Source organism: Canis aureus, chromosome 24, assembly GCF_053574225.1.
Source record: "Canis aureus isolate CA01 chromosome 24, VMU_Caureus_v.1.0, whole genome shotgun sequence".
NCBI lineage: Eukaryota > Metazoa > Chordata > Mammalia > Carnivora > Canidae > Canis > Canis aureus.
Genome location: NC_135634.1, coordinates 18,341,278 through 18,369,098, shown reverse-complemented (window position 1 = coordinate 18,369,098; position 27,821 = coordinate 18,341,278). Strand labels below are relative to the sequence as shown.

Below are 27,821 nucleotides of genomic sequence, written 5' to 3'. Positions count from 1 at the left end.
AGTGGGTTGAGCAGAAAATAGGAAGTGAGGTTTCAGAGCCAGAGAATGGAGACAGCTCAGAACACTTTATTACAAAAGGAAGAAATTCAACGATTGATAGAATGGCAACTGGAGTCAAGGGCTTATCAAATATATCAGGAAAGAAGGCAGGATATGTGAAAGTGAATGCAAACAGGTTAGTATATTCAGTGGTAGAAAAAAAAAAACTAGCTCTCATCTGTGGGTATGGAACATTTGATGAAGAGGGAAATGAGTAGCAGAGATTTGAGAGAGAGGAAATGTAAATTAGTCATCTTGGTAAAAGGGAATAAGACTGTGTTGAACGCTAATCTTAGATTTGTGGTCAGAAATTAGAATGGAGTCTAGTCAACAAGTTGTAGGATTTTAATGAAGTTGGGATTATCATGGGCAGATATTAAGAGGAAAAAGAGAACAAGAGATTAAGAGTGTTTGCAAGGATGTGGTAATAGTGCTGAATTATGAACTCTAAACTAGACAAAGGAGGAAATAAGGACTCAAGAATGGGATGCTTAGTAGGAAAGTGGTAGGTTTAGAAGACCTTAGTAGGAAAGTGGTAGGTTTAGAAGACCTAATGCGATCAGAGAATTACAGGAGTGGATGAAAAGACAAAGTGCCTGTATCAGAGAGTAGGTATTTGAAATTATGTTTGCATATGGTGCAGTTCTTGGTAATGATAATGAGCATAATCATATGATTTGATAGCTGAGATACAATGGGAGAAAAGATGATTGGAAGTTAGTCATTTAGAAGCCAGGGTATTGAATAAATCATCTGTGTGGATGTTAGGGGTGCCAAGCATGATGAGCAGTAGTGGTAGATCCAGGTGCTACCCAAGAAGATGACAGCAATAAAGAGAACTACTGGCAGGGAAAATGTGACAGTCCTTTAAAGGAGGGAAGGAAGCTTGGATAGATAGGTACATCAGCAACCCAAGAAGCTGACTATGGAAGTGGCCAACCTCATACTGGCTTTTGGAATTACGGTGCCGAAAGGATCTTTCCTGACAGCATGGTCTGTTATATGTTGTGCCTGGTACTGGAGTAGTTGAGTAAGAGAAGCAGTGAGGAGGAGGAATGGAAGATGACTTGAGATCAAGATTTTGTGACTAGAAGGATGGTGACATCTTCTGTAAAGAGCACCAGAGAGGAATTAATTTCTAAGGGAACATGAAGAACTTGGTTGCCTTTTTCTGACTTTTCTTAAATTTGGATTTAATAATTAACATGTTTATTTCTCATGTACATTCAGACTGGAGGGTAACTGATGAAACATTTTGCCCGTTTATAAGAAATTTTCTCAACTCTAGTCTCACAAAGATAAAATTTATGTTTCATCAAAATAGGTGAGCCTTTTCGGGTGAAATTGTTGGGAAGTGAATATTTTATTTTCTATTTCCAAGATAATCAAGGAAGAAGAGAGAAATTGCCATGTTATCAGTCAATATACGGTATTTTGTTGAAATACAGATAATTAACAGTCCGGCACAATTAAGGTGTGTCACCTTACACATGAAAGGATGTTGTTGTAATGAGCCATGGTGAATATTCCTAGGAAAACAATTGTGATGATAGTCTCCTTCTTCTAGAGGACTCCCACACTTTTTATCAAATACAAAATAAACAGTATTTGAGTACTGATCTTTATTCCCATTTTACCAGAAACAGAGAACATGAACAATTTATCCACTAGTCAGGAAAAAGGTGTTTTATAACCTCAAGACAAATGTTTACTCACCAAGAGCTGTAAATTGCTTAAATTGAAGATCTCAGTGGGATTTTTAGCAGTTAATTCTGAAACTCTTGTTACATAATGTTCAAGGCATGTAAAAAGTGATGTTTTTCTACACAGCACAACTAAAATGTAGTTTAATCAAGTAGACAGAAACCTTGACAAAATAGTCAAATACCAAAGCTTCAAACCATTCAGGGAGGCATAAATCACCTATTTTCTACACTTTCAGCTGGTATCAGTCTCTTGTTTTCATTTTCGAAGACTGCTGTTAAATGGCCATATTCATTAGCCTGCCACCTAAAAAGCATTAATTTGTAGAATGAACAAATGAACAAGTTATCTTGTGATTTTGAAGTACAACACAGTTCCTTCATTTAAATATATTTCAATTTATCCACAGAAGAATAGGCTTATTTTACAAGACTGCTTGCACTTACAGATCCCACGGAGCAGGACCGCTCCAACACTGTAACAGCCCAACTGATGCCCACTCACAGACGGAACAGTACGAGTAGGGGGATTCAGTACTTTGACGTGAGAGCTGCTGGAAGAGGCACAGAAGGTTCATTTCATGAGAGTGTAGGGGAAAGGAGATGCAGCCTCCCCTCGCCCTATTAAAAAGAAAGTTGTTAGCATCTAATAAATGTATTTCTTTGAACTATAGTCTCAGAAGAGGAAGTCGTCCTAAGGAACAGAATCCTTCTAGGTTTTTCCAGAAGGCCTGTTCTATCCTTGGAGAGCTCTGATTACTAGAAGCAGCTTTTTGCCCTGAGCCAAAATCTGCGTCCCCCGACTCCACAAGGGTGGCCCCGCTTTGGAGCTCCGGAGATCTGCAGGCCAGCTCCTCGCAGGCCTCCTGGGGCCGGGCAGGTCCTCGGGGTCCTCGGGGTCCTCGGGGTCCTCCTCGCGCCCCTCGGGCCCCAGGCCCGCCGCGCACACACAGTCCGGGCCTCGGCAGCCGCCACGTCCGCCCCGCTCAGGTGCCGCGGCCGTGCCCTGCCCCGGGGGGAGGCCGGGCTCACGGCCGGGCGCTCTCCGTGCCGGGGCCGCCGCGCTCCAGTCCCGGCGACGACGCGGGGCGGGCAGCGCCGAGGGAGCCGCGCGCCGCGGGGCCGGCCGGCACCCGGGGCCGTGCGCGCCGAGACCCCGCGCCGCCCCTCCTGGGCCGCGCAGCCCCGCGGGGGGGCGGGCGGATGACGCGGGCGTGGGGGCGTGAGTCTGCGGGGCGGACCGGCCGGGGCGGCGCGGCGCGGCGCGGCGAGGCGGCGGCGGGGATGGCGCGCGCGGGGGTGAGCGGCGCGGACGGCCGTCACAGGCACTCGCAGCCCAGCGCGCAGCAGCCCGGCAGGCACACGCACACGCGCACCCCGCAGCCGCCCCCCGCGCGGCCCCCGGCTCGGGGCGGCGGCGGCGGCGGCGGCCCGGGGCGCGCGGGCCGGCGCAGGGCGGGGTCCCGGGGCCCCCGCGGGCGGCGGGCGGGCGGCGGCGGCGCTCGGGGGCCCGTCTGGTCCGCGCCCATCCTCCGGGCCGGCCTCACGGCCTCACGGTCCCGCGGCGCGCGGGGGGCGGGGGCGGGGGGCGCGGGCTCCTCCGCCGCGCGGACGCTGAGCGCGGCCTGTCTCGCAGGTCTGGATGCTGGTGCTCGGCGTCCTGCTCGCGCTGGCGCTGGGCCGGGCCGCGGGCGCCCCGAGGGCCAGCAGACGGCCTGCGCGGCCGCGGGGCTGCGCCGACCGGCCCGAGGAGCTCCTGGAGCAGCTGTACGGGCGGCTGGCGGCGGGCGTGCTGGGCGCCTTCCACCACACGCTGCAGCTGGGGCCGCGCGAGCAGGCGCGCAACGCGAGCTGCCCGGCAGGGGGCAGGCCCGGCGACCGGCGCTTCCGGCCGCCCACCAACCTGCGCAGCGTGTCGCCCTGGGCCTACAGGTGAGCGGCGGGGCGGGGCGGGGCGCGGCGGGGCGGGGCGGGGCGCAGGGCCGCGCGGGCGGGGGCGGGGGCGGGGGCGGGGCCGGGGAGGAGCCCGGAGCCGGACAGGTGGAGCGGCGGGGGACAGGTGGGGAGGGCGGAGCAAGCGCGGAGACAAACGTCTCCTCGCCTCCCTTGAAGGAAACCTGCCTCCCGTTATTACCCTTTCACTGTTCCATTGGAGCAGATGTTTCGTGGTGCCTGTTCCTTGCCAGGGTTACGATCCAGTGGGTTCCACGAGGGACCAAGACCAGTGAGTGGGCCTTCAGTAAGTTTTACAGGACTTCGTACAGGAGGCCTGCGAGGCGCTCATGTGGCAGCCCGCGGACATGTCTTGAGTGCCTGGGTGGTGGTCCAGACACTGCTGAGAGTTAAACCCTCCGAAGCCCATCCTCTGAGCTTATCGTTTAAGGGACGCGTGGAGATAATTGAGAAGGAAACCCAGTTATCAAGGCAGAACACGATTTGACACGAAAACTTTAGTGTGTTGATAGTGTAAAGCGGTGAGAGGGATCAAAATGGCATCTGAGATGTATTGTGGAGAATGGCCATAATTCTGAGATGGGCCTGGAGACGAGGTCATCTCAGAAGAAAGGAACAACATGCAAAGCAGGTAGTCTGGGGTGTTCTGGGGCTTGGGTAGGGAAGAGTGTGGCTGGAGACTGTCCCCTTCCCTGCTGTTACTGCAGGGTGTCATCACCCTCAAGGGGCTCACAGTTAGCTGTACAAGGAGGGAGCCCTTGCTGCCAAAGATGTGGAAAAGCCCTCAGTGAAAGAACAGGACAAGGGTGGTTCAGAGGGAAGGGGTGGCATATGACAAGGGGGAGGAGACCAAAGAATCACAAGCGCTGGTGTGTTTCTGTGTGGCTGGGGGTGGCAAGAGAGGAGCCTACAGAGGGGACCAGAAACTAGATTTGGCCTTAAAAGCAATGCCACAGATTTGAAGTGTATCCTGCAGGACGTTTTTTGATAAAGAAAATCATGTGACCACTTTGTGTTGAGGGACAGATCCGAGAGGAGATACAGGACATGCAGTGCATGCAGTCATTCTTCCCGCAAAAAGCAATTAGGGTCTGCACTCAGGCAGTGGAAGTGGAAAAAGTGAGACTAGGATCAGTTTGAAAGATATTACTTAAAGAAGTTAAAGTGACAGGATTTAGTGGATGATGTTTATATGTGGGAGTGAGGAAGGGGAGGGCATAAAATGAGTAACGGCTTAAGGCTTCAGTCCTCGCTGCTATGAAGAGGTGCAGAGAAAATGTAATGATTTTGTCAAAAACCAATCTGGGCTTATCCAAGCCTCCACCTGCTGGGTGGGGGTCTCCCTGCGCCTGGCTGCTCTGCAGAGGACCAAGTTCACTTGTGGCTGAGCTCCCTCCCACCCTGGAAGTCAGGCCCAGAGCACCCTCCTGCTTTCATTTTCTCTTCATTCATCTGATGCCCTCAGGACCCACATGTTGAACCGTTCATTCTGGTGGCTTCATTCTCTGGCTTTCCCTCTTCCTATCATTCCCAGAGTCCAAAAGGGTGGGATTTTATATTATCCTTCTTCCTCCAACCTCATGTTATACCTTTGATACGCTAAATAGCATTAAAGAAACTTGGAATATCTCTCAAAATAGCGGCTTGGCTTCTCCAGACAGAAGCTGCAATGTCTACATCTTTATTTAATGAATTCTAAGCTCTCCTGGCAAATGGATGCCTCCCAGACCAGGCTGTGGGCTGAAAGCAGAAGAACACACAGAAGTGATTTTTCAAGACCTCCAGTTGGGCATCTCCCATGTTTCTGGCTTGGATTGTTGACAGTATTTAAGCAAAATAGAGAAACTGAATGAGGAGTGAGTTTTTTGGAGGGAAGTAAATTCAAGGAGTTTTATGTGCCTAAGAGGAGCACAGGTATAAATTATCAACTTGGCCTGGAAGTGTGGTCTCAGAAGAACGACTGGGGCTGAAGTACCAGGCAGGAGTTGTCAGCCCTAGGATGCTGCGTAGTGAGTTGAGTTGGGTTCCCCCTACTACCTTACCTGTGTCTCCTAGGAACGATCCAAGGGCAGCAGGGAAGAGGGAATGGCTAAGAGAGGTCATGGGCAAGAACAACACATAACAGATAGCGGTCCTGCCTGGGCTGCCCAAGTCTGCTCATGGAGCCTTTGTGGGGCCTGGGACCTGAGCTACATCTGAATCGGGTGGCGGATGGTATCATCTGCATTACCTTTCTTATTATTTAACAACACTGATGCAGTTGCTCCCCCAGTGAGCCAATGGAGGCTTACACTCTCTGAAGAAAGGATGGTCTTCTAGGGATGGGCACTAGGTCAGGACTCCAGATTGCTGGGTGCCAGAGCTGGCCCTGCCTTCTCCAACCAGGAGACCGCCTCTCTGCTCACCTGGCTTCTGGTCACTTCTTACTACCTCCTGAGTAATTGGAAGACTGGAAAAAGCATTGCAGGTAGAAGCTCAAAACCTCTTCTACAAGAGGTGTCTAGAAGGACAGGGTTGGTTTCTTAGTGGTGCCACTGTGGGACCCGTGCAGCCTGGGGAGGGGAGAGTATGCTCACCTGTGCAACTGTCAGTGTGGAATCAGAAGTAGTATGTAAGGCTAAAAACTGAGAACTCCTAAGGAAAACGGATGGGGAAACAGACTGCCAGTCAGAAATACTGCATGGCACAGAAAGGATAGGACAGGATTCAAATAGAAATTTGGATTATAAAGTGGCTTTTCATACTTTTAAGGGAGAGATGGGTCATTCAATAAATAGTGTTGGGACAACTGAGAAACCAGCTGGAAAAACATACAAATAAATTCCAAATGATGCAGATTTAAATGTAAAAATAAAACCACAAACACATAAGAAATACAGTCAATTATATTTACAGTCTCAGAGTGGAGAGGCCTATTTAGTAGCTTGCAGACCCCCAAAGCCATAAGAAAACAAGACTGTTAAATTCAGCTACACAATTATATGCCATTTCTTCTTGGCAAAATAATAAAATAAAATTAGAAAAATACAAGGGCTTACTGGGAGAAAATATTTGCAACCCTTGTCACAAAAGGCTCATTTCCTAAAGAGCTCCTACAAATCAATAAGAAAAAGACATAATAAACCAGGAACAAAGGCTGTGGGTAGTTCCTGGGGAAGGAGAGTCAAATGCCTCACTCATGTGAAATGCCCGGCTCCAGGCACCCTAAAGTGACATGCATATTAAAAGGATGCTGAGAAGCCTTTCTTTGGGGGGGGGGGTACCCATCAGGCTCTGTTGGCAAGGGAGTGAGGAAAGCAGCATTCTCACACCGCAGAGGGTAGGAATCTCGGTTGCTGGTTTTCTCCTCCAGCCACACTTGCCTGGGTCCCAAATGCTGTAGGGACAAGCGTGTCCATCGCGGTAGTACAGGGCTTGGACACCACCCCAGCATGTTCAATAAAATGCCATCAAACAGCCAGAAAAGGAATGGGGCAGCCCTAACCCTGCCTGAGGAGAAGAGCCCATCACAGACGTAGAGGGACACCAGGCAAGGTGCAGCGCGGCGTGCAGGCTGCCGAAGAGAAGCTATTACATAACATACACATATGTTATTTTTAAATGCCTGCACACCCCACCCCACACACTTAGGGGCATCTGTGGACGTGGTACCACCCTGCCTGTCAGTAGGGGAGCTGAAGGCTGGGGACGGAGCAGGAAGGTCTTCCTTTCCACTCCTTTGTACCTTTTGAATTTTCAACCATGTGCCCGTGTTATTTATTTCAAAAACGTCTTAATTTTTAAATTGGGAGCAGAAAGGGAAATTCCCCAACCATGAGGAGAAGGCAGATAGTGAAGACCCGAAACTCAGCAGGTAAGAGCAGTCTTTGGTTCTCCCAGAGCACGGTCTGAAGAGGATGGTTTGCTCTCCCAGGCCGTGGGGCTGCCGGCAGAGGCGCTGCAGTTTTCCGGGCGCCCTGTGCCCTCCCAGCCAGGCTGTGACACGACGAGGAGCCTGGAGACAGGGAGGAATTGGGCCCAGGGACAGGCGTTACAAGGTAGAGCCAGGACCTCATCCCAGATCTCGGACTCGTCTAGCCCGTGCTCCCGACTTTCATGCTAGTAGAAAAGCAGCATTCAACTCCCAGAATATAAAATTATTTTCTCATTTACTTTGTGGCATCATGTTTGTTTCCCTTAAGCTTTAGAGACAAAAATGCCAAAAATAAAATCAATGCAATTGCTCATTAAGCCAAATTGGCATAGTAAGAAATATATTGTAAGACCACTGAGGTTTATTCAAGTTTAAAGGTACACATCACTCACCTACGTTGGAACCCCAAAGATAAACACCTACCAATACTCTAAGTAATTTTTAAATTGTTTATATTTTTCAATTTTGGGTCATGAGCTAAAGATAAATTTTCTCTAGGCTATGACTAATGCACAACAATTTAATTTTAGGCTTTGTTACTTTCCTATATAACTCCTTTCCTCTTGTGAATTTATGAGACTACACCTCAACTGATTTTGCAATAAACAAGTCCATGGGGTATCAAGAACAGCAAGGGAATAGATGCAAGGAAGAAGTAACAGGACAGGGAATGAGAAGAGAGGACAGGGCATGGGACAGGGGAGTGACTTAAATTGTGGACGGAGGAGCCGGTGGAGGGGGTGCCTCAGCAGGGGGACGGCCACCGGGGCCAACAGGGTTAGCCCCAGAGCCACCAGCCCCAACGTAGAACCCAAGTGGGGACCAGTCCCTATAGCCAGAACCTTCAGCAGGTGACTTTTTCTTTTTAAAGATTTTATTTATTTATTCATGAGAGACACAGAGAGAGGGGCAGAGACACAGGCAGAGGGAGAAGCAGGCTCCCTGCAGGGACTCGATCCCAGGACCCGGGATCGCGCCCTGGGCCGAAGGCAGATGCTCAACCCCCGAGCCACCCAGGCGACCCAGCGGTTGACTTTTTAGGGGCGGGGGCCCCAGCGGCAGCTGCAGCTTCTGGCTCCTGTGGAGTCAGGCAAGGTCGGCGCTGCCCCCGGGCCTGACCCGCGATGCCCATCTCTGGGGACGACCTTCAGGGTTCGGTAAACCGCTCGTCGGATATTTAGTGGAAAGGTTTTCGTCAGGAAAGGTTGATCTAAAAGGGGTATTTCTGCATCAGCGTCCGCTGCCCCTCGGTGGAGCTGGCCCAGGCCCCGCCCCCCGGGCCCCCGCTGCGCACACCGCCGGGAGGGCCCTCGGGACGCCGCCCCGCGGCTCACCGCACCCCCCGCGGCCGGGCATCCTTCAGCTTGCGTCCTGGAGGAGGCGAGCGCGCATCCGGGAGTCCTCTCCGCCGCGCCGGGCCCCCTTTTACATAGTGCCCTTCTTTCAAATGCCCCCTGCGCGGCGGCACCTGCACGTGTGTGTCCCCGGCCCGGGAACAGGGCGCCCCCCCACTCCGGGGCCGCGCGGGGACTGCGCCGCCTGCAGCCCCCTCGCGGGGCGGGGCGGGGCGGGGCGGGGCGGGGCGGGGCGGGCGCGGCACCTGCGCGGGGCCGCCGCGGCCGACAGGGGGCAGCACCGCGCCGGCCGCCCTCTCCCCGGCCCGCGGGACCTTTGGGACTCGGCGCGTCCTTCCCGGTCTGTCATTCTCCTTCGTTCACTCTTTCCTGGGTCCCTGCTTCAGAGCCACAACTAGGACAGCGTGTCTGCCTTCAAGGACTGTCTGTACGCGGTGGAGGAGCGGCTCTTTGTCCCGGCGGCGCGGTGCTCGGCGTTGGGTTCGGGACAGGAGGGCTGGGGAGGCGGCCGAGGGGGCCGAGGGGGCCGAGGGGGCCGAGGGGGCAGGGCCCAGGCGGCGCCGGCCTGCCCTGGCCGCTCTCCAGGTACCGCTCGCAGGGCTGGCGGAGGCGCTGCTCGGCGGCAAACCCAGGTCTTAGAAAGGGAGACACTCACGGTTCAAAGCAGTTTGTTTTAAGAAATGTTGGTACACACACTCCCCCAAGAAAACACTATTTTTTTAAAGTTTTTTTTTATTAAGATTTTATTTATTTATTCATTAGAGTCACAGAGAGAGAGGCAGAGACTCAGGCAGAGGGAGAAGCAGGCTCCATGCAGGAAGCCCGACGTGGGACTCCATCCTGGGACTCGATCCTGGGACTCGATCCTGGGACTCCAGGATCAGGCCCTGGACTGAAGGCAGGCGCTCAACCACTGAGCCACCCAGGGATCCTGAAAACATTTTTTATTGGGGCACCTAGGTGGCTCAGCGGTTGAGCTGACGTACCAGAAAGACCGCAGTTCTGAAGGACAACAAAATGATTTAAACATGTCACAAACTGAATTAGGGATTTTTTTCTGTGCCACCTTTTCTTCTTTAACATCACAGTTTTTATATATTTTCTTTTGAGGGAACCAAAGATAGAAGACAGTTTGTATGCATTGGGGAGACTTTTGAGGAAACAGAAAGATATTCCTCTCTGTTTACACCAATCACGTTTGTACCCACACTCCCATGAGGCCTAGGGCAGCTTGACTTACACTATATTATTTATACTATATATCTCATATAGTATAATGATATCACTATTTTAACAAAAGAGCATTTTGGAAGCTAGAATTTCAATATATATCATTGGTAATTCTTTTTCCTTTTCTTTACCTATTAAACTGCACGGTTTCACTTTCACTAATAACAGAGATTTGATTTTATGCAGGACTAAGTGATCATCAAATTTGTGCAAGTGATCATCAAATTCATGCCTCTATGCGTTTTTAAACAGCACTTCTTCCTCGAGACACTTATATTTCCATCTGCAGAAAATTGTCATAATGTATTGATATTTCTTAGAGCAAGATACTTTACTGCCATCTTCTGAAAAATTATTGTTATCACTGTTATAAGTACCAAATCTATGGTATCTGTAATGTAACACTTCCTCAGACGTGTCTCCCTTGTGCAGTGCACAACCTATACAACCATATGTGACAGAGGTTGTGATGAGTATAATATTGTCCAGGGAAATTCATGTGCTTGAACTTAACTATGTCCAAAGAGACGGCAGCTCCTTGTCAGAAACTAAGGATTTCATCACCATTAAAACTACTGTGCTTCTTTCCAAATCATTTCTGCATTCAGTGAGAGAAGATGTCATTCATGGACTTTACCTTTGTCTAGCCTCAGGATTCTGGAGGGGTAGGAGAAAGAACAAGAGAACAGGTGATGTAGATCTTTGGTTTGAAAAGCATGCCAAGGGGGATCCCTGGGTGGCTCGGTGGTTTAGCGCCTGCCTTTGGCCCAGGGTGCGATCCTGGAGTCCTGGGATCAAGTCCCACGTCGGGCTCCCAGCATGGAGCCTGCTTCTCCCTCCTCCTGTGTCTCTGCCTCTCTCTTTCTCTCTGTGTCTATCATAAATAAATAAATCTTAAAAAAAAAAAAAAAAGAAAAGAAAAGAAAAAAAAAGAAAAAAGCATGCCAAGGGCAGCCCTGGTGGCTCAGCGATTTAGCGCTGCCTTCGGCCCAGGGTGTGATCCTGGAGACCCGGGATCAAGTCCCACATCAGGCTCCCTGCGTGGAGCCTGCTTCTCCCACTGCCTGTGTTTCTGCCTCTCTTTCTCTCTAATAAATAAATAAATAAAATCTTTTAAAAAAAAGAAAAAGAAAGTAAAGCATGCCAAGACAGAAGATGAGAGGTTAAGTAAACAAGCATATAGCCTTAAACAGGACAAGTAGGGTCTTCATTCACCCTGGGTGACCCTTGACTTTCTTTGTTGGGGCTTCAGGGTCAAAGTCATTACTGGATAGAGGCACATTTGCAATGAAAAATAAAGATTCTCCTTGCCTTTTGGCAAGCTCAGCAATTTTGCAACCAAGCCACCTTGAAAGACAAAAACTTCTCAACCTCTCAAGCCACTGTCAGGTTCCTCGTAGCATTAAACACACTGAACCACAAACCAAATGAATCTTTAAAAAAAGATTTTGAGAGAGAGCACGTGCACTAGCAGGGGAGGGGGTGCAGAAGGAGAGGGAGAAGCAGACCCTCCACTGAGCCAGGAGCCCGACTCGGGGTGGGGAGTTAGATCCCAGGACCCCCAGGGTCATGACCTGAGCCAAAGGCAGATGCTCAACCCACTGAGCCATCCAGGCGCCCCAGCCCCAAAAAACTTTGTATGGATAAGTGACCTTTAACTGACCAAAGTACTATGTGGATTTATTTTCTCTGAGCCACTCAATCTAGCAGGCTCTCCTGCACCTATCACTGTTTCACAGAGTAAAAATAAGAGCATTGTCATGGAGCATTGTCATGGGATTAAAGTCTCTCTTTCTGAAAATAGATACGTTCGTTTTGCTTTGATAGTTATTCTCATCTGCCCGGGTTTTACTTTGGCATTCTTAGAGTAACCAGGGATGATGATACTATTTCATTCCATCGTCACCCACTCTCCCAAATTTCCTCACCTGAATAGAATGTTTGTACTCTTAATACCAACTGAAGAACCGTGCCAAGTCCTGGAAGGAACACACATACCACCAAGTGAAATTCCTTATGGTGTCTGTCTTCCAGAAAGGACACATGAAGATTTTGAAGGATGGTAATGAGTACATTGCTCACTAGATTAACGAGGTCAAAGCAAAAATAATCTACCAAGGACACTTCCAGAATTAAATAAAGACTCTGGCCTAATGTTTTGATATGAATTCTCATAACCAACGTATGGCAACAGCTGGTTCATTTCAGATCAAGGTGAGCTCCACCCTTGGTGCACACAGGCGCTTCCCGCCTGCCCCAAGGACGGACACATCAAAGATGGCTTTGAACGCAAATTCTGCAGCTTCCCCTGGACAGATAGTTAAGCCACCCCGTGGGCATGAGCTATGTTTTCCCTTTGAAGCGGTATTTCCCAGCTGCACTGAATGTGTGGCATTTGCCATGACAAAAGAATAAAACCCTTTGAGAAATTCTGGCCCTCATTCGAATTTCTTTCTCTCTTTCCCTCTGGGAAAGCTTTTTTTCTAAATTATCTTTCAAATTCTTTTCCAAGCCATTTGTCTCTCTCCAGTCTTGCCTTATCTTCCAGAACAGATTTTACATGGTATCTGTGGGTTTCCTGGTTGTAGATTTAGCACTTACCAAGCATCTGGCTAACTGCTAAATATCCCCAACTGCAGAGCTGACTCACCACGTGGCTGCGAGGGTGGGGCAGTGGGTGGGACTAAGCCAGGTGAGTGGGGGAGACTGGACAAGCCCCTCACCCTGTCGGTGCCTCGGTTTCCTTCCCAGTAAAGGGAGAGGACGGACAGGCTGAGTCCTTGCTGGTTCCCAGTAGCCCAGAGCCAGCGCGGCTGGCAGGAGAGCCCGGTCAGTTCTGGAGCTGGCCTCACTGGCTCGCCTTCAGGGCTGACCTTGATGCCAAGTTCAGGATCACACCAAAGTCAGCCTCGGTCCCCACGCGGGGGTAGAGCTGACCCCTAGCTCTCCTTGGCTGGTGAAGAGGGCCAGGTGAAATCCGCCGGGGCTCTGACTCCAGGGCATCTGTGCCAGGTCAGACTTTGCTCCCCGAGGCTGATTTTTCCATGTCCTCTTTCAGGAGAAATGCACAACTGATGTTTTCTTGTGGGGGCCAGAGGAGCATTTTTCAGAGCTCCTTGGCAGCATGTATTGAAGATCTTGGCTCTCTCGCGCCCTAGGGAATGGAGAGAGGGTGGAGCCGCTGGGGCTGCTGGCTCCAGCTTTCCAGCAGAGGGAAACGGTCTTCATGACCCTGGCTACTCCCTGGCCGGCCCTGGGCCTCGTCACGCACCATTCTTTCCCCCATAGTCTCATAACCATCCCCCTCCCAGCTGTGGGGCTGGTTCCAAAGGGAAAAAGAGGTTGGAAGGTTACACAAACCTCATCTCAGTGACTTATTCTCCCTCTCAGATCTGGAGACCTAATGGCCTCTACCAGGGCCCCATGTTAGAATTATCAGGGGAGCTTGAAAAAACCCCAATGTCCTGGCCCCACGCCAGAACCATGAATTCGGAGTCTCCACGGTGGGGGAATAGTGATCACTAGTTGTGAAAGCTCATTTGTGTGCCTCCACCTGAGATCCACACACCATCCTCCCTGCAATGCCAGTTGCTCGTTTGGGTGGCAGTGGCCTAGTTACGTTTCTCAGCGTAGGGACTCCCGCACTGGTAGACTCATGACCTGTGGGTGTACCAGGGAAAATGCAAGCATCCAGTTGTTGCTATCCACTGAGCCAATCCGAGAGTGGCTAACCACCTTTCGGAGGTATTGCTGACTTCGTTGCCAACTGTGCCGTGGACCGGGCCTCCGCTGCCCATCAGGTGTGCCCACTTCGAGTGAGCAGGACAGATCTCTCGGGCAGCTTGTGACTCCCACTTGGTTCTTACACAGGGGGCCTGAAAAGCACAGTTTGGAAATCTTGTTTATGCCTTCTCTTTATTGCCCACCTCCTGGACAAAAAGACCAGTATTCTTCAGAGGAATTTTAGCTCTTAGGAAGGGAAACTGGTTATCCTCAGTTTCCCAGAGAGCTGCCAGATGTTTTAGTCTTACCACAGTTTCAGAAGGTCTTGATCTCTGGGAAAGTGGGGCCCCCTCCTTCCTTTTCAACATTGTCTTGAGTATTCTTGGACTTTTTCTCTCTCTACGAATTTTAGGATCAGCTTGCCAAGTTCTGCAAAAACTCTACTGGGATTTTGCTTAGAACTGCACTTTATAGATTAATTCAGGGAATTCTCTAGTATCTCGGAAAATCAATGGATGACAGCTGTCCTTTCAAGGCAGAAAACATTGATTAAAAAAACAAAAACAAAAACAACACATCACATTAGCGTCCCGCCATGAAGAAGCTGAAGGAGTTAGCCTGGTCATCAGATCATCCCCTTCACCTCAGAGAAGCAGGCAGAGGCCGTGATCTGCCCACTGGCACTTGTTGGTAACTAAACTGGATTGAAATTTTATGCTCAAGACTCTTATTAACTCCATTCTGCCCTTTTTAAAAAGTAATTGATGAGTTGAACTCATTGACCTTGAGTCCTGGCCAACCGTGACTCCTGAGGCAGATCTGTTTCCACTTAACTGCTTCTGTCCTGGTGGGTCTCCAGTCTGAACTGGAGAAGGCACCGTCCCCAACGTTGTTCCTGGGTTCAGGGTCTTAGAATGGCTGCGAAACAGTCATACTTATCCTTTGTTGTCTTGAGATCAAAATAATTGTATGTTTTGCAAAGCAGGAAGGTGAGCCATGTGGGGACCCTGTGCCAGTAGATACCACAGCTATACTTGGGCAGTGGACAGAGCGCATCAGGTGGCCTCAGCCCTGCCCACTGGAATGTGACTCATTGTTCTCCAGGTGGCAGTCCTCGGGAACCGCTTCGAATTGTTTCCTACCACGTTCAGGCTCCCTGGGGCAGTGCTCTTTTCCGTCTCGGCTGTCACTCACATTCCTCTCACAGCTCAGTTTCCATCACCTCTAATCATCCCTGGAGGACTTGTCCTTTGTTCTTGGATTAAGCTGAACCAGCTGTCACTCAGTCAAGCCAAGCTTCACACGTGGCCCCAGGGACACTTTTGGATCCCATCAGAAAGGAAAACTTGGTTTGATTCAAGTGTGTCCCGGTGCCAACCTTCCACAGAGCAACATGCAGAAAACATAGAGACAACAGAATTATTGCTCACAAGGAGGCGAGACAGCCGTGCAGGATTCTTACTCGATTGCATTTCCATGTTTGGTAAGAGAAGAGGATCCCTGCTGGAGATCCTTGAGGTCTCATTCTTGTAACCAGAAAGCCCTCCAGGCTGAAAATGTCCTCAGACTCTTAAGGCAGGAGGTTGGGGTGACAGGCTTTAGCTTTGTGTCTGTCCCCTGGCTGTCCCTAGGCTTTCAGACCTCTCTCCTGATCTCCTCCCCACCTCCCACAACCAGTGTCCTTCAGAATGTGTCTGTCCTGTGCTGTCTACCATGGTCCCTCCTGGTATTGATAACCCACCATACAGGTGTCTGGGCTATGATCTGCACTATATCCTCCCTCCTCCCCTTGGTAGCACATTTCTGTGTTTTTCTTTATTTTGTTTTTAAGATTTTATTTATTCATGAGAGACAGAGAGAGGCAGAGACACAGAGGGAGAAGCAAGCTCCATGCAGGGAGCCTGATGTGGGATTGGATCCCAGGACCCCGGGGTCACGCCCTGAGCCAAAGGCAGATGCCCAGCCGCTGAGCCACCCAGGCGTCCCCATGCAATTCTGTTTTAAGAGAAACCTCCTGGTCATAAAACCATAATATGAAAACTATCAGTCCTTAAGCCTTTTTATCATGTGCCACGTACGAGGCAGAGGTGGGGGTAGGCAGATGTCTCTTTGTCATAAAGCCTTAGCCCACAGGTGTCACTGTGACAGTGGAAATTTCAGTCCTGGGGGGCAGACTGGTGGGGGTTGAGCAGATATTTTTAATCGGATGAGCCTTCTGACCATCATAGCATCCAAGTGACGTCAGTTCTATTCATCATTAACAGATGGTATGGGGATTGGTGCAGAGATTCTTACCTGCCTGCTGTGGTGTGTAGAAAAGATAAATCCCAGGGACTTGGACTTGAGAGGGATCTTGGATGCTCCCAGGTCACACTAGCGTAACAGAGGAGGAAACTGAGTCTGAAGAGGCTGTTCCTGACCTTCCTGCCTCAGCCCCAATTTTGTCCTGTAATTGGGTCTATGCCACCATCAGAATGGTGTTTGTAAATGTCCACCGATCACATCTCTACGTGCCTCCGGTCCTCACTTGGCTTCCCGTGACCTGGAAGCTGAAACAGCTCTGGTCTTCAAGGCTCCTGTCCACCTCTCCCACGTCCTCCTGAGCACCCCCTGCACACGGCGGCGGAGTGCACACACGTCATTCCTGCTACCCCGGCCAGCCCTGTGGCCCCCTGCTGTCCTGCCTGGTGTAGGTTGCTTGGCACCTCCTCCCGCTCCTTTTTTCATCCAGCTCAGCCCTCCTTTTTTAAACCCACCTCAGACCTCCCTGGGGCGGGAGCCTCGGCCACCCATGTGTTCGCAGAGGTCTGTGCGCTATGCGTTGGTTGCTCTGTCCTGACCAGCTGGCTTGAGCGTTGGAGGACAGGCTATTCCCTTGCCCAGCGCCTGCCTTGGGAGCTTGAAAATTCTGCTGAATTAATGATCACTACTATCCTTCCATTTGGCAAATCCCCAGGGCACTCTGTAACTTCATGAACATGTAGCACTGTTCATGTGGGTGTCTGTGTACACTCCTGTTTTTGGTGTACATCTCTAAAAGATAAGGACTCTGTTAAATAAAACCACACAATACCATTAACACACCTGGAAATTAATACTTTCTTAATATCCATCAGGTTCAAATTTCCCTGGTTATCTCATAAGTGTTTTTTTAAAACTTTAAAATTTCTTTCTCTGTGTTTTTTGTTATATTATTTAAGTCTACATTTTGAAATAGTTTCAAACAAAAAACCTTTGTGAAATTAGCACAAAGAATTCCTGTGTACCCTTTACCCAGATTCCCCAAATATCAGCATCATAACTCAGCAGAATTAGCAAGATCGGGAAATACATGTAGGTAACAACACTGGAATCTGGAGACCTCGTCCAGAGGAGGCCTGCGCACACCCCTTGTCTGCCCAGGACTCCTGCCTGGGGCTGACACTCGGCCTCCCGATGGTCAGGCCCTTCTGTGGCCTTTGGTCCACCACAGTGCCTCAGTTCTTTGTCTTTTGTGATTGTGACACTTTTGAAGAGTACTGGTCAGTCGTTTGTGGAATGTCCCCGTTTGGGCGTGATGTGTTTTTTAAGCAACCATAAGTTTTCATCCAAACGGAGACACTTGCAAGTAAAGAGTTGCTCTGTTCACAACTGCACTGAGCCAGCAGGTGTCAGGCAGGTCAGCGATGCCCCGTGCCCGGTGCTCATGTCACTCTACTCCATGCCCTTTTGGGTTCCCTCCCTCCCTTTCCCCCTTGAACAAACGTGCTGAATTTCCAACACCCTGTATGCTGTTGGTTATGTCCTCAAAGTGCCATTTAACGTGCTCCTCCAACCCTGTATTCCCAGGAAACTGACTCAATCAATCCCAGTTTTTGGCCAGCCCCTCTGCCTTCCTTGGCTCGTGGAATGCCGCTCCTGATTCTGTCACTCTCCACAATAAGACATATTCTCCCTTAAAAGTTGGTTTTCCCAGGCATTTGGATGGCTCAGTTGGTTAAGCGTCCAACTTTTGATTTTTGGCTCGGGTCCTGATCTTGGGGTCGTAGGGTACAGCCCCACACCGAACCCCATGCTCAGTGGGAAGTCTGATTGAGTCTCTCTCCCCCTCTCCCTCTGCTCCTCCCCTCACTCATGCACGATCTTTCTCTAAAATAAATAAATCTTTAAAAAGAAAAAAAGTTGGTTTTCTCTTTCATTTTGTGTCTCTCCATACACTTCTCCGAATGACCTTATATAACTTAAAAATCTCCACCTTCAGCTAGTAGCTCTTAGACTCCAGACCATCTTCTACTCTGTAGTCTAGAGTTCTAAAATTCCATCTGATTGGGTCACTTCCCTTTTTAACATCCTCCCCATTGCCCTCAGGGTTAAATCCAATTTCCCTACCTGAATTTGACCCAGCCTCCACACATTGCCCTTAGCCTCATCATCTCATGGCGCCCCTCCTGTGCCGCAGTTCCTGATGCTATTCTGTAGGCTCTGGGATCTGCCTTCCCCCTGAACTGCCCCTTCTCCCTTCCTCATCTGGACCAATCCCCCCAGGAACCACCTCTGCCAGGAAGCCTCCCTAGCTGCCACAGCTGGATGAACTCTCTGGTGTTTGTACATTCATCCCCCCAGATGGTGAGTCCTTGGATGGTAGGTCTGTGTTTCATCTCTATCCTCATTGCCTGAAACATCACTGCCACTCAGATGTTGCTGAATAAATACTGAAGGCGGCTGGGGATAGTATAAATTCCTTTCCCTTCAAACTTTAAGTTAGGGCCTTATATGAACATAGGGATGTGAAGGACAGGGAGCTGGGCAGCCTAGACTCATTGTCACAGCTCACCATCTTCCGAACCCTTACTCTGTTAGGGCACAAGGTTGAGTAAAAGTACCATCCTGAATCCTCCCTCCAACGGGAACACAGAACCAGTGACGCTCTATCTCATGGGCACCAACTGTTAGGAGGATATGGGGGATGAAGAGGATCAATTTGACTAAGGAAATCTGAAAACTCTTAATGATTTGAATTGGACCTTAAAATACAGCGAGATTTGATATTGGTCTTGGGGAGAGGGCATCTTGGATGCCTGGAGGCGAGGACGCTCGGAGGAGACGGTGAAGGAACGCCCGAAAGGTATGTGTAGGGACCACGCTGTGGAGGCCTTTGGAGGCAAAGCAGAGGAGTCTGGATTTGTCCTGACTTGTACCCTCACAGCTCTGCCTCCACGTACCCCAGCTGGGGGGTAGGAACAAGGCTTTACAGAGGAGGCTGAAAAAGCTGGAACGGTAAGGGTGGGCAGCCTTGGGAGCCCTTGCAAGAATAGAGCTCATGGTGTTCCAAAAGCTCCTCATGGCAGAACTGAGGAAAAAGTAGTGATGAGAAACTTAAAAGATAGTTTTCAACTACTTTTTTTGTGTTCATGTTGGAGGGAAGGATGAGTAGACAAAATCAGTATACATCTCAGTGTTTTGGCTTCAGAGACGACTTACGACTTACATTGTGTAGACGGTCCCCACCCCGCCCTGCTCGTTTGCACAGAACAGGTGTATCGGCCTCCACCCTCGACTCTGCCCTGGAAGTACGGCAGCGAGAAGGGAGGTGCAGGGTCTGGGCCGAGCGCTCCAGCCCCGCGGGGACCGCCCCCCACCGCAGGCCTTCTAGCTCCGCCCCCTGCTACTCCCATCCTTCTGGTCCCGCCGCGGGCAGCTGTGGAGTCCCCGCAGACTCTGACCTCCCCGCGCACATTCAGACAGCGGCGGGGTGTGTGCACACGTCCCTCTTGGCTTTGAGCGCCCAAGTGGCAAGCTAAGCTCCGTCCTCTAGCTTAACTGCCGGCTCCTGGCCTCCCTGGCCTCCTTTCCGCCCACATGGGCCGGTGTTACCCATCTCCCCCGCCGCAGTGCCTGGGGGTTGGGGGGACCCCAGCTCTGCGCTCTGAGAGGCTCGGCTTCCTGAGTTCTTTCGTACTGTGTAAATGGCCTGTTTTTGGCGGTGAGTACATTTGTCGCTGCGTGAAGATAACTATTTCTCGACTCCCCCCCCCTCCATCATGCTTTAGTCCACTAATGTCTAAAGATGTTGGATCCAAACAGAAAAAGACACCATGAACTTCCCTTACGCCTCTGCAGCCACCCACCCTCCCTGCCGCCGAGGGTTAGCACCGGCCTCTTGACATGAGCTCCTCAGGAGAGAAGTGTCTTGGCCCGTCCTGGAACAGCCCTGTCACTCCCATGCTGCAAGCCCCTCCGGCTTCTGCCTCCCCACCCCCACCCGGCCACAGCTGCCCCAGTCAGCACCGCGCATCTGTCCATCCCTCAGCTGTGTTCTTGGACACCCCAAGCACTGCTTGCTCCCCTGCCCCCTACCTTTCCCAAGTCCCCTACTTCCCATTCTTTAACTGGACGGTCCAAACATACTTAACTGGAAATTTCTTCACCCTGTGGGTGAGTTTTAGTCATTAGCAGTGAGGACCTACAAGAGAACCTATGAGAGGGGTTTCCTCCTGAGGGACAGGCCAGCCCAGGCCGCTGCCCCTCCCTGTGGAGACACACTCTGCCGTCAGAGCATGCCTTAACAGGAGCCTGGATGAGAAAGCATACATACCTCAACTTCTTGGCTGTTAAAACCTTTAGGCACACCTCATTTTTTAAAATTTATATCAGGGGGATCCCTGGGTGGCTCAGTGGTTTAGCACCTGCCTTTGGCCCAGGGCGTGATCCTGGGACCCGAGATGGAGTCCCGCATCGGGCTCCCTGCACGGAGCCTGCTTCTCCCTCTGCCTGTGTCTCTGCCTCTCTCTCTCTGTGTGTGTCTCTCATGAATAAATAAATAAAATCTTGAAAAAAAATTTATATCATAGGCTCCCACCGGCACAGCACTTTTGGGGGCCCCCTAGGGCTTGGCACGTTGTGCATCTACAAATGTCTGTGTGTTGCTTGACAGGTTAGCAGTTCTGACTTCTGACTCTGAGAGTTTAGGGTTTAGGGTTCCTAAGATTCAGCTCCAGAAGAAAAAGAAACACTCGTAAGAGGATTGATTGCATGTGTTTTAAGTGGGGGAGATTCATGGAAATGAGAATTTGGGGTCACGGCAATCCCATGAGAAATGGGGACGGTCCCTCCCTGTGCGAGGGGACGTTCAGGGGGAGCCCTGGGTCTCCATTAGTGACCAGGCAGTGTTGACCTCCTGGCTCACTGCAGGGGATGGTGGCGGAGGGCAGAGTCCTGTCTGGAGGTGCTTTGTTCTTTCTCCCAGGGAGCCACCGCCGGGCCAAGCCCTAGACGCCCCTGGCATCGTGGGCGTTTTTGTAGGTTGTGGACACTGGTTCTTCACATCTGACCAGAAAATAGCCTTGGAGGAGGGCGGAAACGATCACATTCAAACCAGCGTTGGCTTCTCACATGTCCCAGGCCGCCGGGCCGCCGACCCAGTCATGGAGGAGGGCACACGGACCGCGACAGATGGTGGACGCAGGGACACCTCGTGACCTTCTGGGCAGGTGTCTCGCTGCTGCCTTCGCTCACGGCTGTCAGAGGCCGGGTGGCCAGTGTCTGCACTGTCCGGCAGCTGGGCCAGCTGCTTCCTGGGGACCACTGCGGTGGCACCCTGGGGCATGGCCCCCACCCGGGGCCGCGGAGCCCGGCGTCTGGAGGGAGGCGGATCCGGGGCCTTGGGGCCCACACACAGCCCGGGGCGCCTCAGGCGCTGGTGGGTGCGCAGGCCGCCCGCCCCGCGCCTCCGCAGGCCGCGCCCGGCGCTGTGCACCTACCTAACCGTCCAGCCTTGGCTCTGCCAACGAGTCTCGGTCCCTCGCGTGAACAGGTCCGTTTTCCCTCCCTGCGTATCAGCACAGAGCCTGAGGCTTCGGGGGCTGCGCGGACGGCGGCCCGGCCCCGCGCCCAGCACGGGCCTAGGCGGCTCCCCTCAGCTCCGCTCGGCCCCCCTCAGCTCCGCTCCGCCAGCCGACGGCCCGAGCCCGAGCCCGAGCCCCGGGGCCTGCGCTGACGCCCCGCTCTCTCCCCGCAGGATCTCCTACGACCCCGCCAGGTACCCGAAGTACCTGCCCGAGGCCTACTGCCTGTGCCGGGGCTGCCTGACGGGGCCGCTCGGCGAGGAGGACCCGCGCTTCCGCAGCGCCCCGGTCTACGTGCCCACCGTGGTCCTGCGGCGGACGGCGGCGTGCGCGGGCGGGCGCGCGGTGTACGCGGAGGAGTACGTCAGCGTGCCGGTGGGCTGCACCTGCGTCCCCGGCCGGCCCGGCGAGGCGCCCGCGCCCGCGCCCGCGCCCAGCCACAGCCCCAGCCCCAGCCCCAGCCCCGGCGAGCGGCCGGCGCGGCCCTGACGTCCCAGCCCCGGCGCTCGGCGCTCGGCGGGCTCGCTCGCCACCGCGGCGGCCCCGCGACCAGCCAACGCGGCGGGTCTCTCGGCAGCCGCCCGGGTTCCTCTCAGGGACAGCGCGGTCCGGAAGGCGGCCGGGGCGGGGGCGGGGGCGGGGGCTGGAGACCCGGGGCCGACAGGTGTCCTCGTGGTCCCGGGCTCAGACCCGCGCCCGCCGGCGCCCCGCGGCGGGGCACGCGGAGAAGAGGGGGTGAGCCTCACAGGACCGGGGCCGATAAGCGCTTCTAAAAGAAATCCTTTAAAAAAAAATTGTAGAATATATACCCACTTTTTTTTGCTCAGTGTTTTCAGTGAGGCAGAAACTATTTTTATATTAGCGATTTTGGATAATTGTATTAAAATCTTTGTACTTGACGTTTAAGTATTTGATAAGCATTCTGTTTCCACTTCTCTGGCGGGTGCCTTAGCAGCGCGGCCCTGCCCTGCCCTGGCCTGGCCTGCCCTGCCCTGCCCTGGCCCTGCCCTGGCCCCGGGCTGCCCCTGCGGACCCCGGCCGGAGGGGCAGGGCTGCGGTGACTGCCTCCAGCGAGGAGCTTCCCGGGCTGCTTCGTGCTCACCGCAGACAGGCCAGGGATTCCAGGAACCGCAAACGTGTGATGTTCATGAGTGTATAAATGGCCACAGATTCATATAATTAAGCAGTGTTTTCACTTTTGAAAGTAAGTGGGGCCAAATAAGAGGTGGTGGGAGAAGGTGAGAGGTCAACTGGCATATCTTTGCCAGTTCTCGGAAGAATCCGGGTCTTAATCTTAGTTTTAAGGGCTTCAGGAACTAGCCAAATATGAGAAGCAGCAGGCCAGCTTAGGATTTCCAGAAATCAATGTTGGGAGCCTCTTTGTCTACATCCTGCAATGTGAGCTGAATCCATACTCCCTTCTGTAGGCTGAAAGTCTGTCCTTGAACACAGTCGTTTGTAAATGAGTTCTTCTAAGTCATTAAAGCAATTACAGGTGAAGGGCATGTTGGCTGCGTGCATTTCTCTCTGGACTCCGTCCGCTTTGATGGGCTTGACACAGTTTCTGAGGAAACTAAAGTCTTCACTTAATTTTATGGTTGAAGTTTAAGTTAAGATCTGAATTGGTCTTTGAAAGATCAACTATTCCTGCAAAGTCAGTCTCTCTTCTGGGACACCCCGACCAAGCCAAGGACTGTCCCTTATTTATATGTCTTTCACTCTCAAACTTCAGCTGTCAGTAACGGAGCTTCCGCTCCCTAGTTACCAAGTATCAGCCTTAGTTTGATCTACCTGGAAGGTCCACTGAGAAAACTTTCAACTTGTACTGACAGAAGTTGTATGCAAAAAATACATTCCTGAGCAAAATCCAGATTTTCCAAAAATTCAGAAATTCAAAGATCAAAGTGCTAGCTGTGGACAGTTCTGCACAGTCTGGGGAAATTTTACTTCTCCATTCAACCTGGGGTGGGGAGGTGGGGAAAAAAAGTATCCTTAGTGCCAGTTTATCTGGAATACATTCTTGTCCAGAAAACAGAAGGTTCAGAGCAATTTTCCATTCCTAGCTCAATAGTAACATCAAGTCCATAAGTTAAAAAGAAAACTGCTTCAAAAGATTTTATTTATTTGAGAGGATCCCTGGGTGGCTCAGTGGTTTGGCACCTGCCTTTGGCCCAGGGTGAGATCCTGGAGTCCTGGGATCAAGTCCCACGTCGGGCTCCTGGCATGGAGCCTGTTTCTCCCTCTGCCTGTGTCTCTATTTCTCTCTCTCTATGTCTGTCGTAAATGAATAAGTAAAAAATCTTTAAAAAAAGAAGAAGTCCAGTGCTTTAAAAAAATAAATAAAAGATTTTATTTATTTGAGAGAGAGAGTGTGCTCATGAGCAGGGAAGAGGGGCAGGAGGAGAGGGAAAGCAGACTCCCCAATGAGCAGGGAGCCACACAGAGGTCTGAGCCACTCAGGCACTCCCAAAAAACTCCTTTTCAAACCAGTGATTTGGGTAATCGTTGCAGCCATCACCACTGTTGGGTAGCATTTTTTCCAGTTACTCCTTAAATATAAATAGTGCAAACCTCAGAGAATAGACTTCAGGAGAGTAAATATCTGGGGAAAATATCTATTTTATTAGTATTGTTGAACTACGCTTGTGAAACGGTAGCACATTCCCCGTGGAAGAAACTGAGCTTTCCATTTTATAGAACCAGAAAGGCAACCTTTCTTTCTTTGTGTTTTTTCGCTGGATGGAATATTCAGCCACTAGATATTTATTGAGCACCTGCCCTGTTGCAGGCACGGAGCAGCCCCAGAAGCCACCTGTGAACCAGGCACAGTCCGATCCTCAGCCAAAAGTAGACCCGCCCTGGCTGGAGGGCCCAGTTGGGGCTGGTGGCCGCTCCCGGCAGGAAGTGCTGCCCCCAGAACCCGAACCATGTGCAGCGCTTAGAGAGGGACCTTGCGTTTCCCTCCATCAATGAGGCCCGAACACCTTTTGTAAAGCACAGGGCCTGGCATGTAGGAAGTAGGAGAATGTATTGATGGGCCCCAATGATTTATAAGCTACATGGAAAATAAATATCAAGCTACTCTTTCTTCACATTGTTTATTGCTTTAGCAAGGATAGATCATTAAACTTTTTGTATATAAAAAAAAATCGGGACTCCTGAGTGGTTCAGAGGTTGAGCGTCTGCCTTTCGCTCAGGGCATGATCCTGGGATCCAGGATCGAATCCCACATCGGGCTCCCTGCATGGAGCCTGCTTCTCCCTCTGCCTATGTCTCTTCCTCTCTCTGTCTCTGTGAATAAATAAAATCTTAAAAAAAAAAAATCTATTCGTTAGGCAGCTGCGACCAGATAGAATATGTTGGAGTGAATGTTAACTAACGGGAATTAAAGACGGGGAAAAGAGAATGTGTTGCGGGGAGAGGGTAGTGATTTCTCCTGAGGAGATGCTGTTTCAGTGACTAATGGGAGTTTACTGGGACACAATTTTGTTCCCTTGTTAAAATGAAAGGGATTTTTTGGAGAGTGGTTATTCTCGTGTCATATCAGACATCTGCGGAAATACTGCGTGGGCCCTGGTAACCCCCTCACCCCACTCCCAGGGCCAGGGCACGCAGGCCTCAGGCTCCCCCCTCAGGCTTTCCCGAGCGGCCACTTTGCTGGTGGGAATTTCATCGCTGCTTCCTCCTCTCCAAGAAGAGCCACGGTGCCTGCATTTCCTTCCAGTGATTCTCTGGAGGGCTCCGTGGCAGCCCTCAGGATGGACGTGTCTTGCTGGGTACTGACGATCTTTTCCAGCCAACTGACAGTCAAATGCCAACAGTTCCACATTCAGGGGCCAGTCACCCAGACTCCTCGGTTTACCAGCGAAGCGAAGGAGAGAGAAGGGTCATGCTTAGCCACTGGTTCCTGCGCTGAGTTGAGAGAGGAATGGAAGAGCAGGATGCTCCCCCTGCCCCCCCCCGCCCTGTGAAATGGGGCTCCCAAGTTACTCTGGCATCTCAGTGTTCCACCTGTCTGTGCTTCCCAGCTACCCTAAACAACCCAAGTCGCTGTGTGGACTTTTGGATCGTGGGTAAAACAGAAATTACTATCCTCTTTCCACTCCTACTATGGTTATTTTGGGTCTCAGTGCAAATCTTTGAATTAGCAAAGACTTTAAAAAGGGGTCTCTTAAAATGTTCTTTTTAGTTTTTAAAGTGCTTTGGTCGAGTGTAGGAGGTGAGGGTGCCTCCTAAGAAGTCAGGAAGCTGATTTTGGGCAGGCCATGCAGGGCGCACCTGCCTTCCTCTGCCCCAGCCTGCAGTGGGGCAGCCCTGACTCAGGTTTCTGAAGGTTGCGGAGGCAGAGTGGCTGACCTTTTATGAAATCCAGAAGTGGATCGCATGGGAACACAGGTTTGCTAAATCACAAGGGGTCCAAAGTAATAAAACACATGTTGGCTGCTTATTATACAGCAATTTAATTAAATGTTTAATGAGTCAGGCTTTGCCTTTCCCTTACCCTCCCTCCACAAAGAAATGCGGTTTCTCCTCCTCATCTAGACGCTAGACTTGCAGTATAACTAAAATCCTGTATTTCTAGGCTGCTGCCTGCCCACAGTTCCTAAGTTACACATTACACTTCTATACATGATTTGTTACTAAAATTTGTTACTGGTCTAGGTAATTTCTAGTAAACTGACTCATGAGGAAATAATAAGGTAGGAGGTATTTTTTTAAAGAACAAACATTTATTGAATACTTCACATGTGCCAGGTGCTGATATACTGATAAAAATTTAATGTCTCATAAAAATACCAAGTGATTTTTAAAGTATATTAAAAATTATCCCAAAGTAGGACAATTGGGGACTGAGAGACGGGAGCCCCCACACCTCCTGAGCATTGGCGCCAGGGCAGCAGGCTCTGCAGCACAGGCTGGGCTTCCACAGCCGTGAGGAGCAACCGCACAGTCCCTGATTTTCAAGAGCCGATGTTGGCTTTCTGCCCCCACGCCCACGGCTCCGCCGTGCCTCTGGAGGACGTACACAGCCAGAGCACTGCTGCGTGAAACACCACTGCTAGCCCCATTTGAGATAAAGGAAAGCTCTGCTTGGCAGTGATGAGCGTCACTTCCGATCAGGTTTTGTTAGCAAAGCGAGTCCTATTGGGTGGGGAAATGTTATACCTCCTCCACCCTGTTTTTAAAGTTTTTATTTTGAAATGATTCTAGATTCACAGCAAATTGCAAAAATACTACAGAGAGATCTTAAGCACAGAATCACACCCAGGAAATGGACACTGGTGCCGCCCACAGGCCCCACTCAGAGCTCACAGCGTTATGTGTGTGTGTGCCACCTAATGCCATCGTGGAGTTTTGTGGCACCGCTGCACAATCAAGATGCAGAACAGTTCCAGTTCCACCAAGATCTCCCTTTTCTGGTTCCCCCACCCCCATCTTAACCTCTGCCAACCACCAATCTGCTCTCCAAGAATGTTACATAAATGGGAACGCAGTATGTAACCTTTGGGGACAGGCTTTTTTCACTCAGCACAAGGCCCTTGATATCCAACCATGTTGCAGCTCTCAGTAATTACTTCCTTGGGACCTCTGAGGAGGAAGTGTTATGTGATGTGGCTGAGCGATGAGTAACTTTGTCTAGCATGCTTCTCACCTTTTTTGCTATAGTGTTTGGTTTGCAGAGGCACGTTCTCAGGCGGCTTGGAGCATTTGATGAGGCTCTGGCTGAGCATGGAGGCGCTGTGCCCACACAGAGGGCACCTGGGCTACGTTCCTGTCATCCCTCCAAGAACTGGGGCGAAGAGGAAAGATCCGGGAGGCTTTCAGATACAGTTCCAAGGACTATCAGCTTTTTCCATGGAGGCAAGTCGTGTCTCCTTGAGGGGCTGGAGTAGATGACAGCCCCTTCACAAATCTTACTGTGAAGAATCAGCAGTCTGCTGGGTAGAGTCAGGCCCGTTTTAAGGGGGCAGATGGCCTGAGGCACTGGTCTAAGTCCTAATTCAGGTCTTGGCCAAGCCACTAAACTGTTTGTACTTCAGTTTTTTAAAAAAAAATATTTTATTTTACTATTTATTCATGA

General features: G+C 51.1%; 1 protein-coding gene and 2 long non-coding RNA genes across 3 annotated transcripts in view; 2 read left to right on the top strand and 1 right to left on the bottom strand.

Moving 5' to 3' along the window:
- The first annotated feature begins 3,004 nt into the window (after positions 1-3,004).
- On the top strand, positions 3,005-22,228 carry IL17D (interleukin 17D). The gene is made up of 3 exons (XM_077869701.1): positions 3,005-3,041; positions 3,379-3,674; positions 21,913-22,228. Exons 1-3 carry the CDS (start codon positions 3,027-3,029, stop codon positions 22,226-22,228), a joined length of 627 nt encoding a protein of 208 aa, XP_077725827.1. The 5' UTR covers positions 3,005-3,026.
- Positions 8,465-9,167, bottom strand: LOC144295850 (uncharacterized). Its single transcript, XR_013362956.1, has 2 exons — positions 8,943-9,167; positions 8,465-8,818 (listed from the first exon to the last, which is right to left on the bottom strand). It is a non-coding gene; the product is annotated as an uncharacterized LOC144295850 (long non-coding RNA).
- Positions 22,229-22,250: 22 nt separating the features above from the next.
- The window catches only part of LOC144295853 (uncharacterized), a 68,966-nt gene continuing 63,395 nt past the window's right edge, over positions 22,251-27,821 (top strand). Inside the window, exon 1 of the long non-coding RNA XR_013362957.1 lies at positions 22,251-27,601. This is a non-coding gene — a long non-coding RNA (uncharacterized LOC144295853). The remainder of the gene's footprint in view (positions 27,602-27,821) is intronic.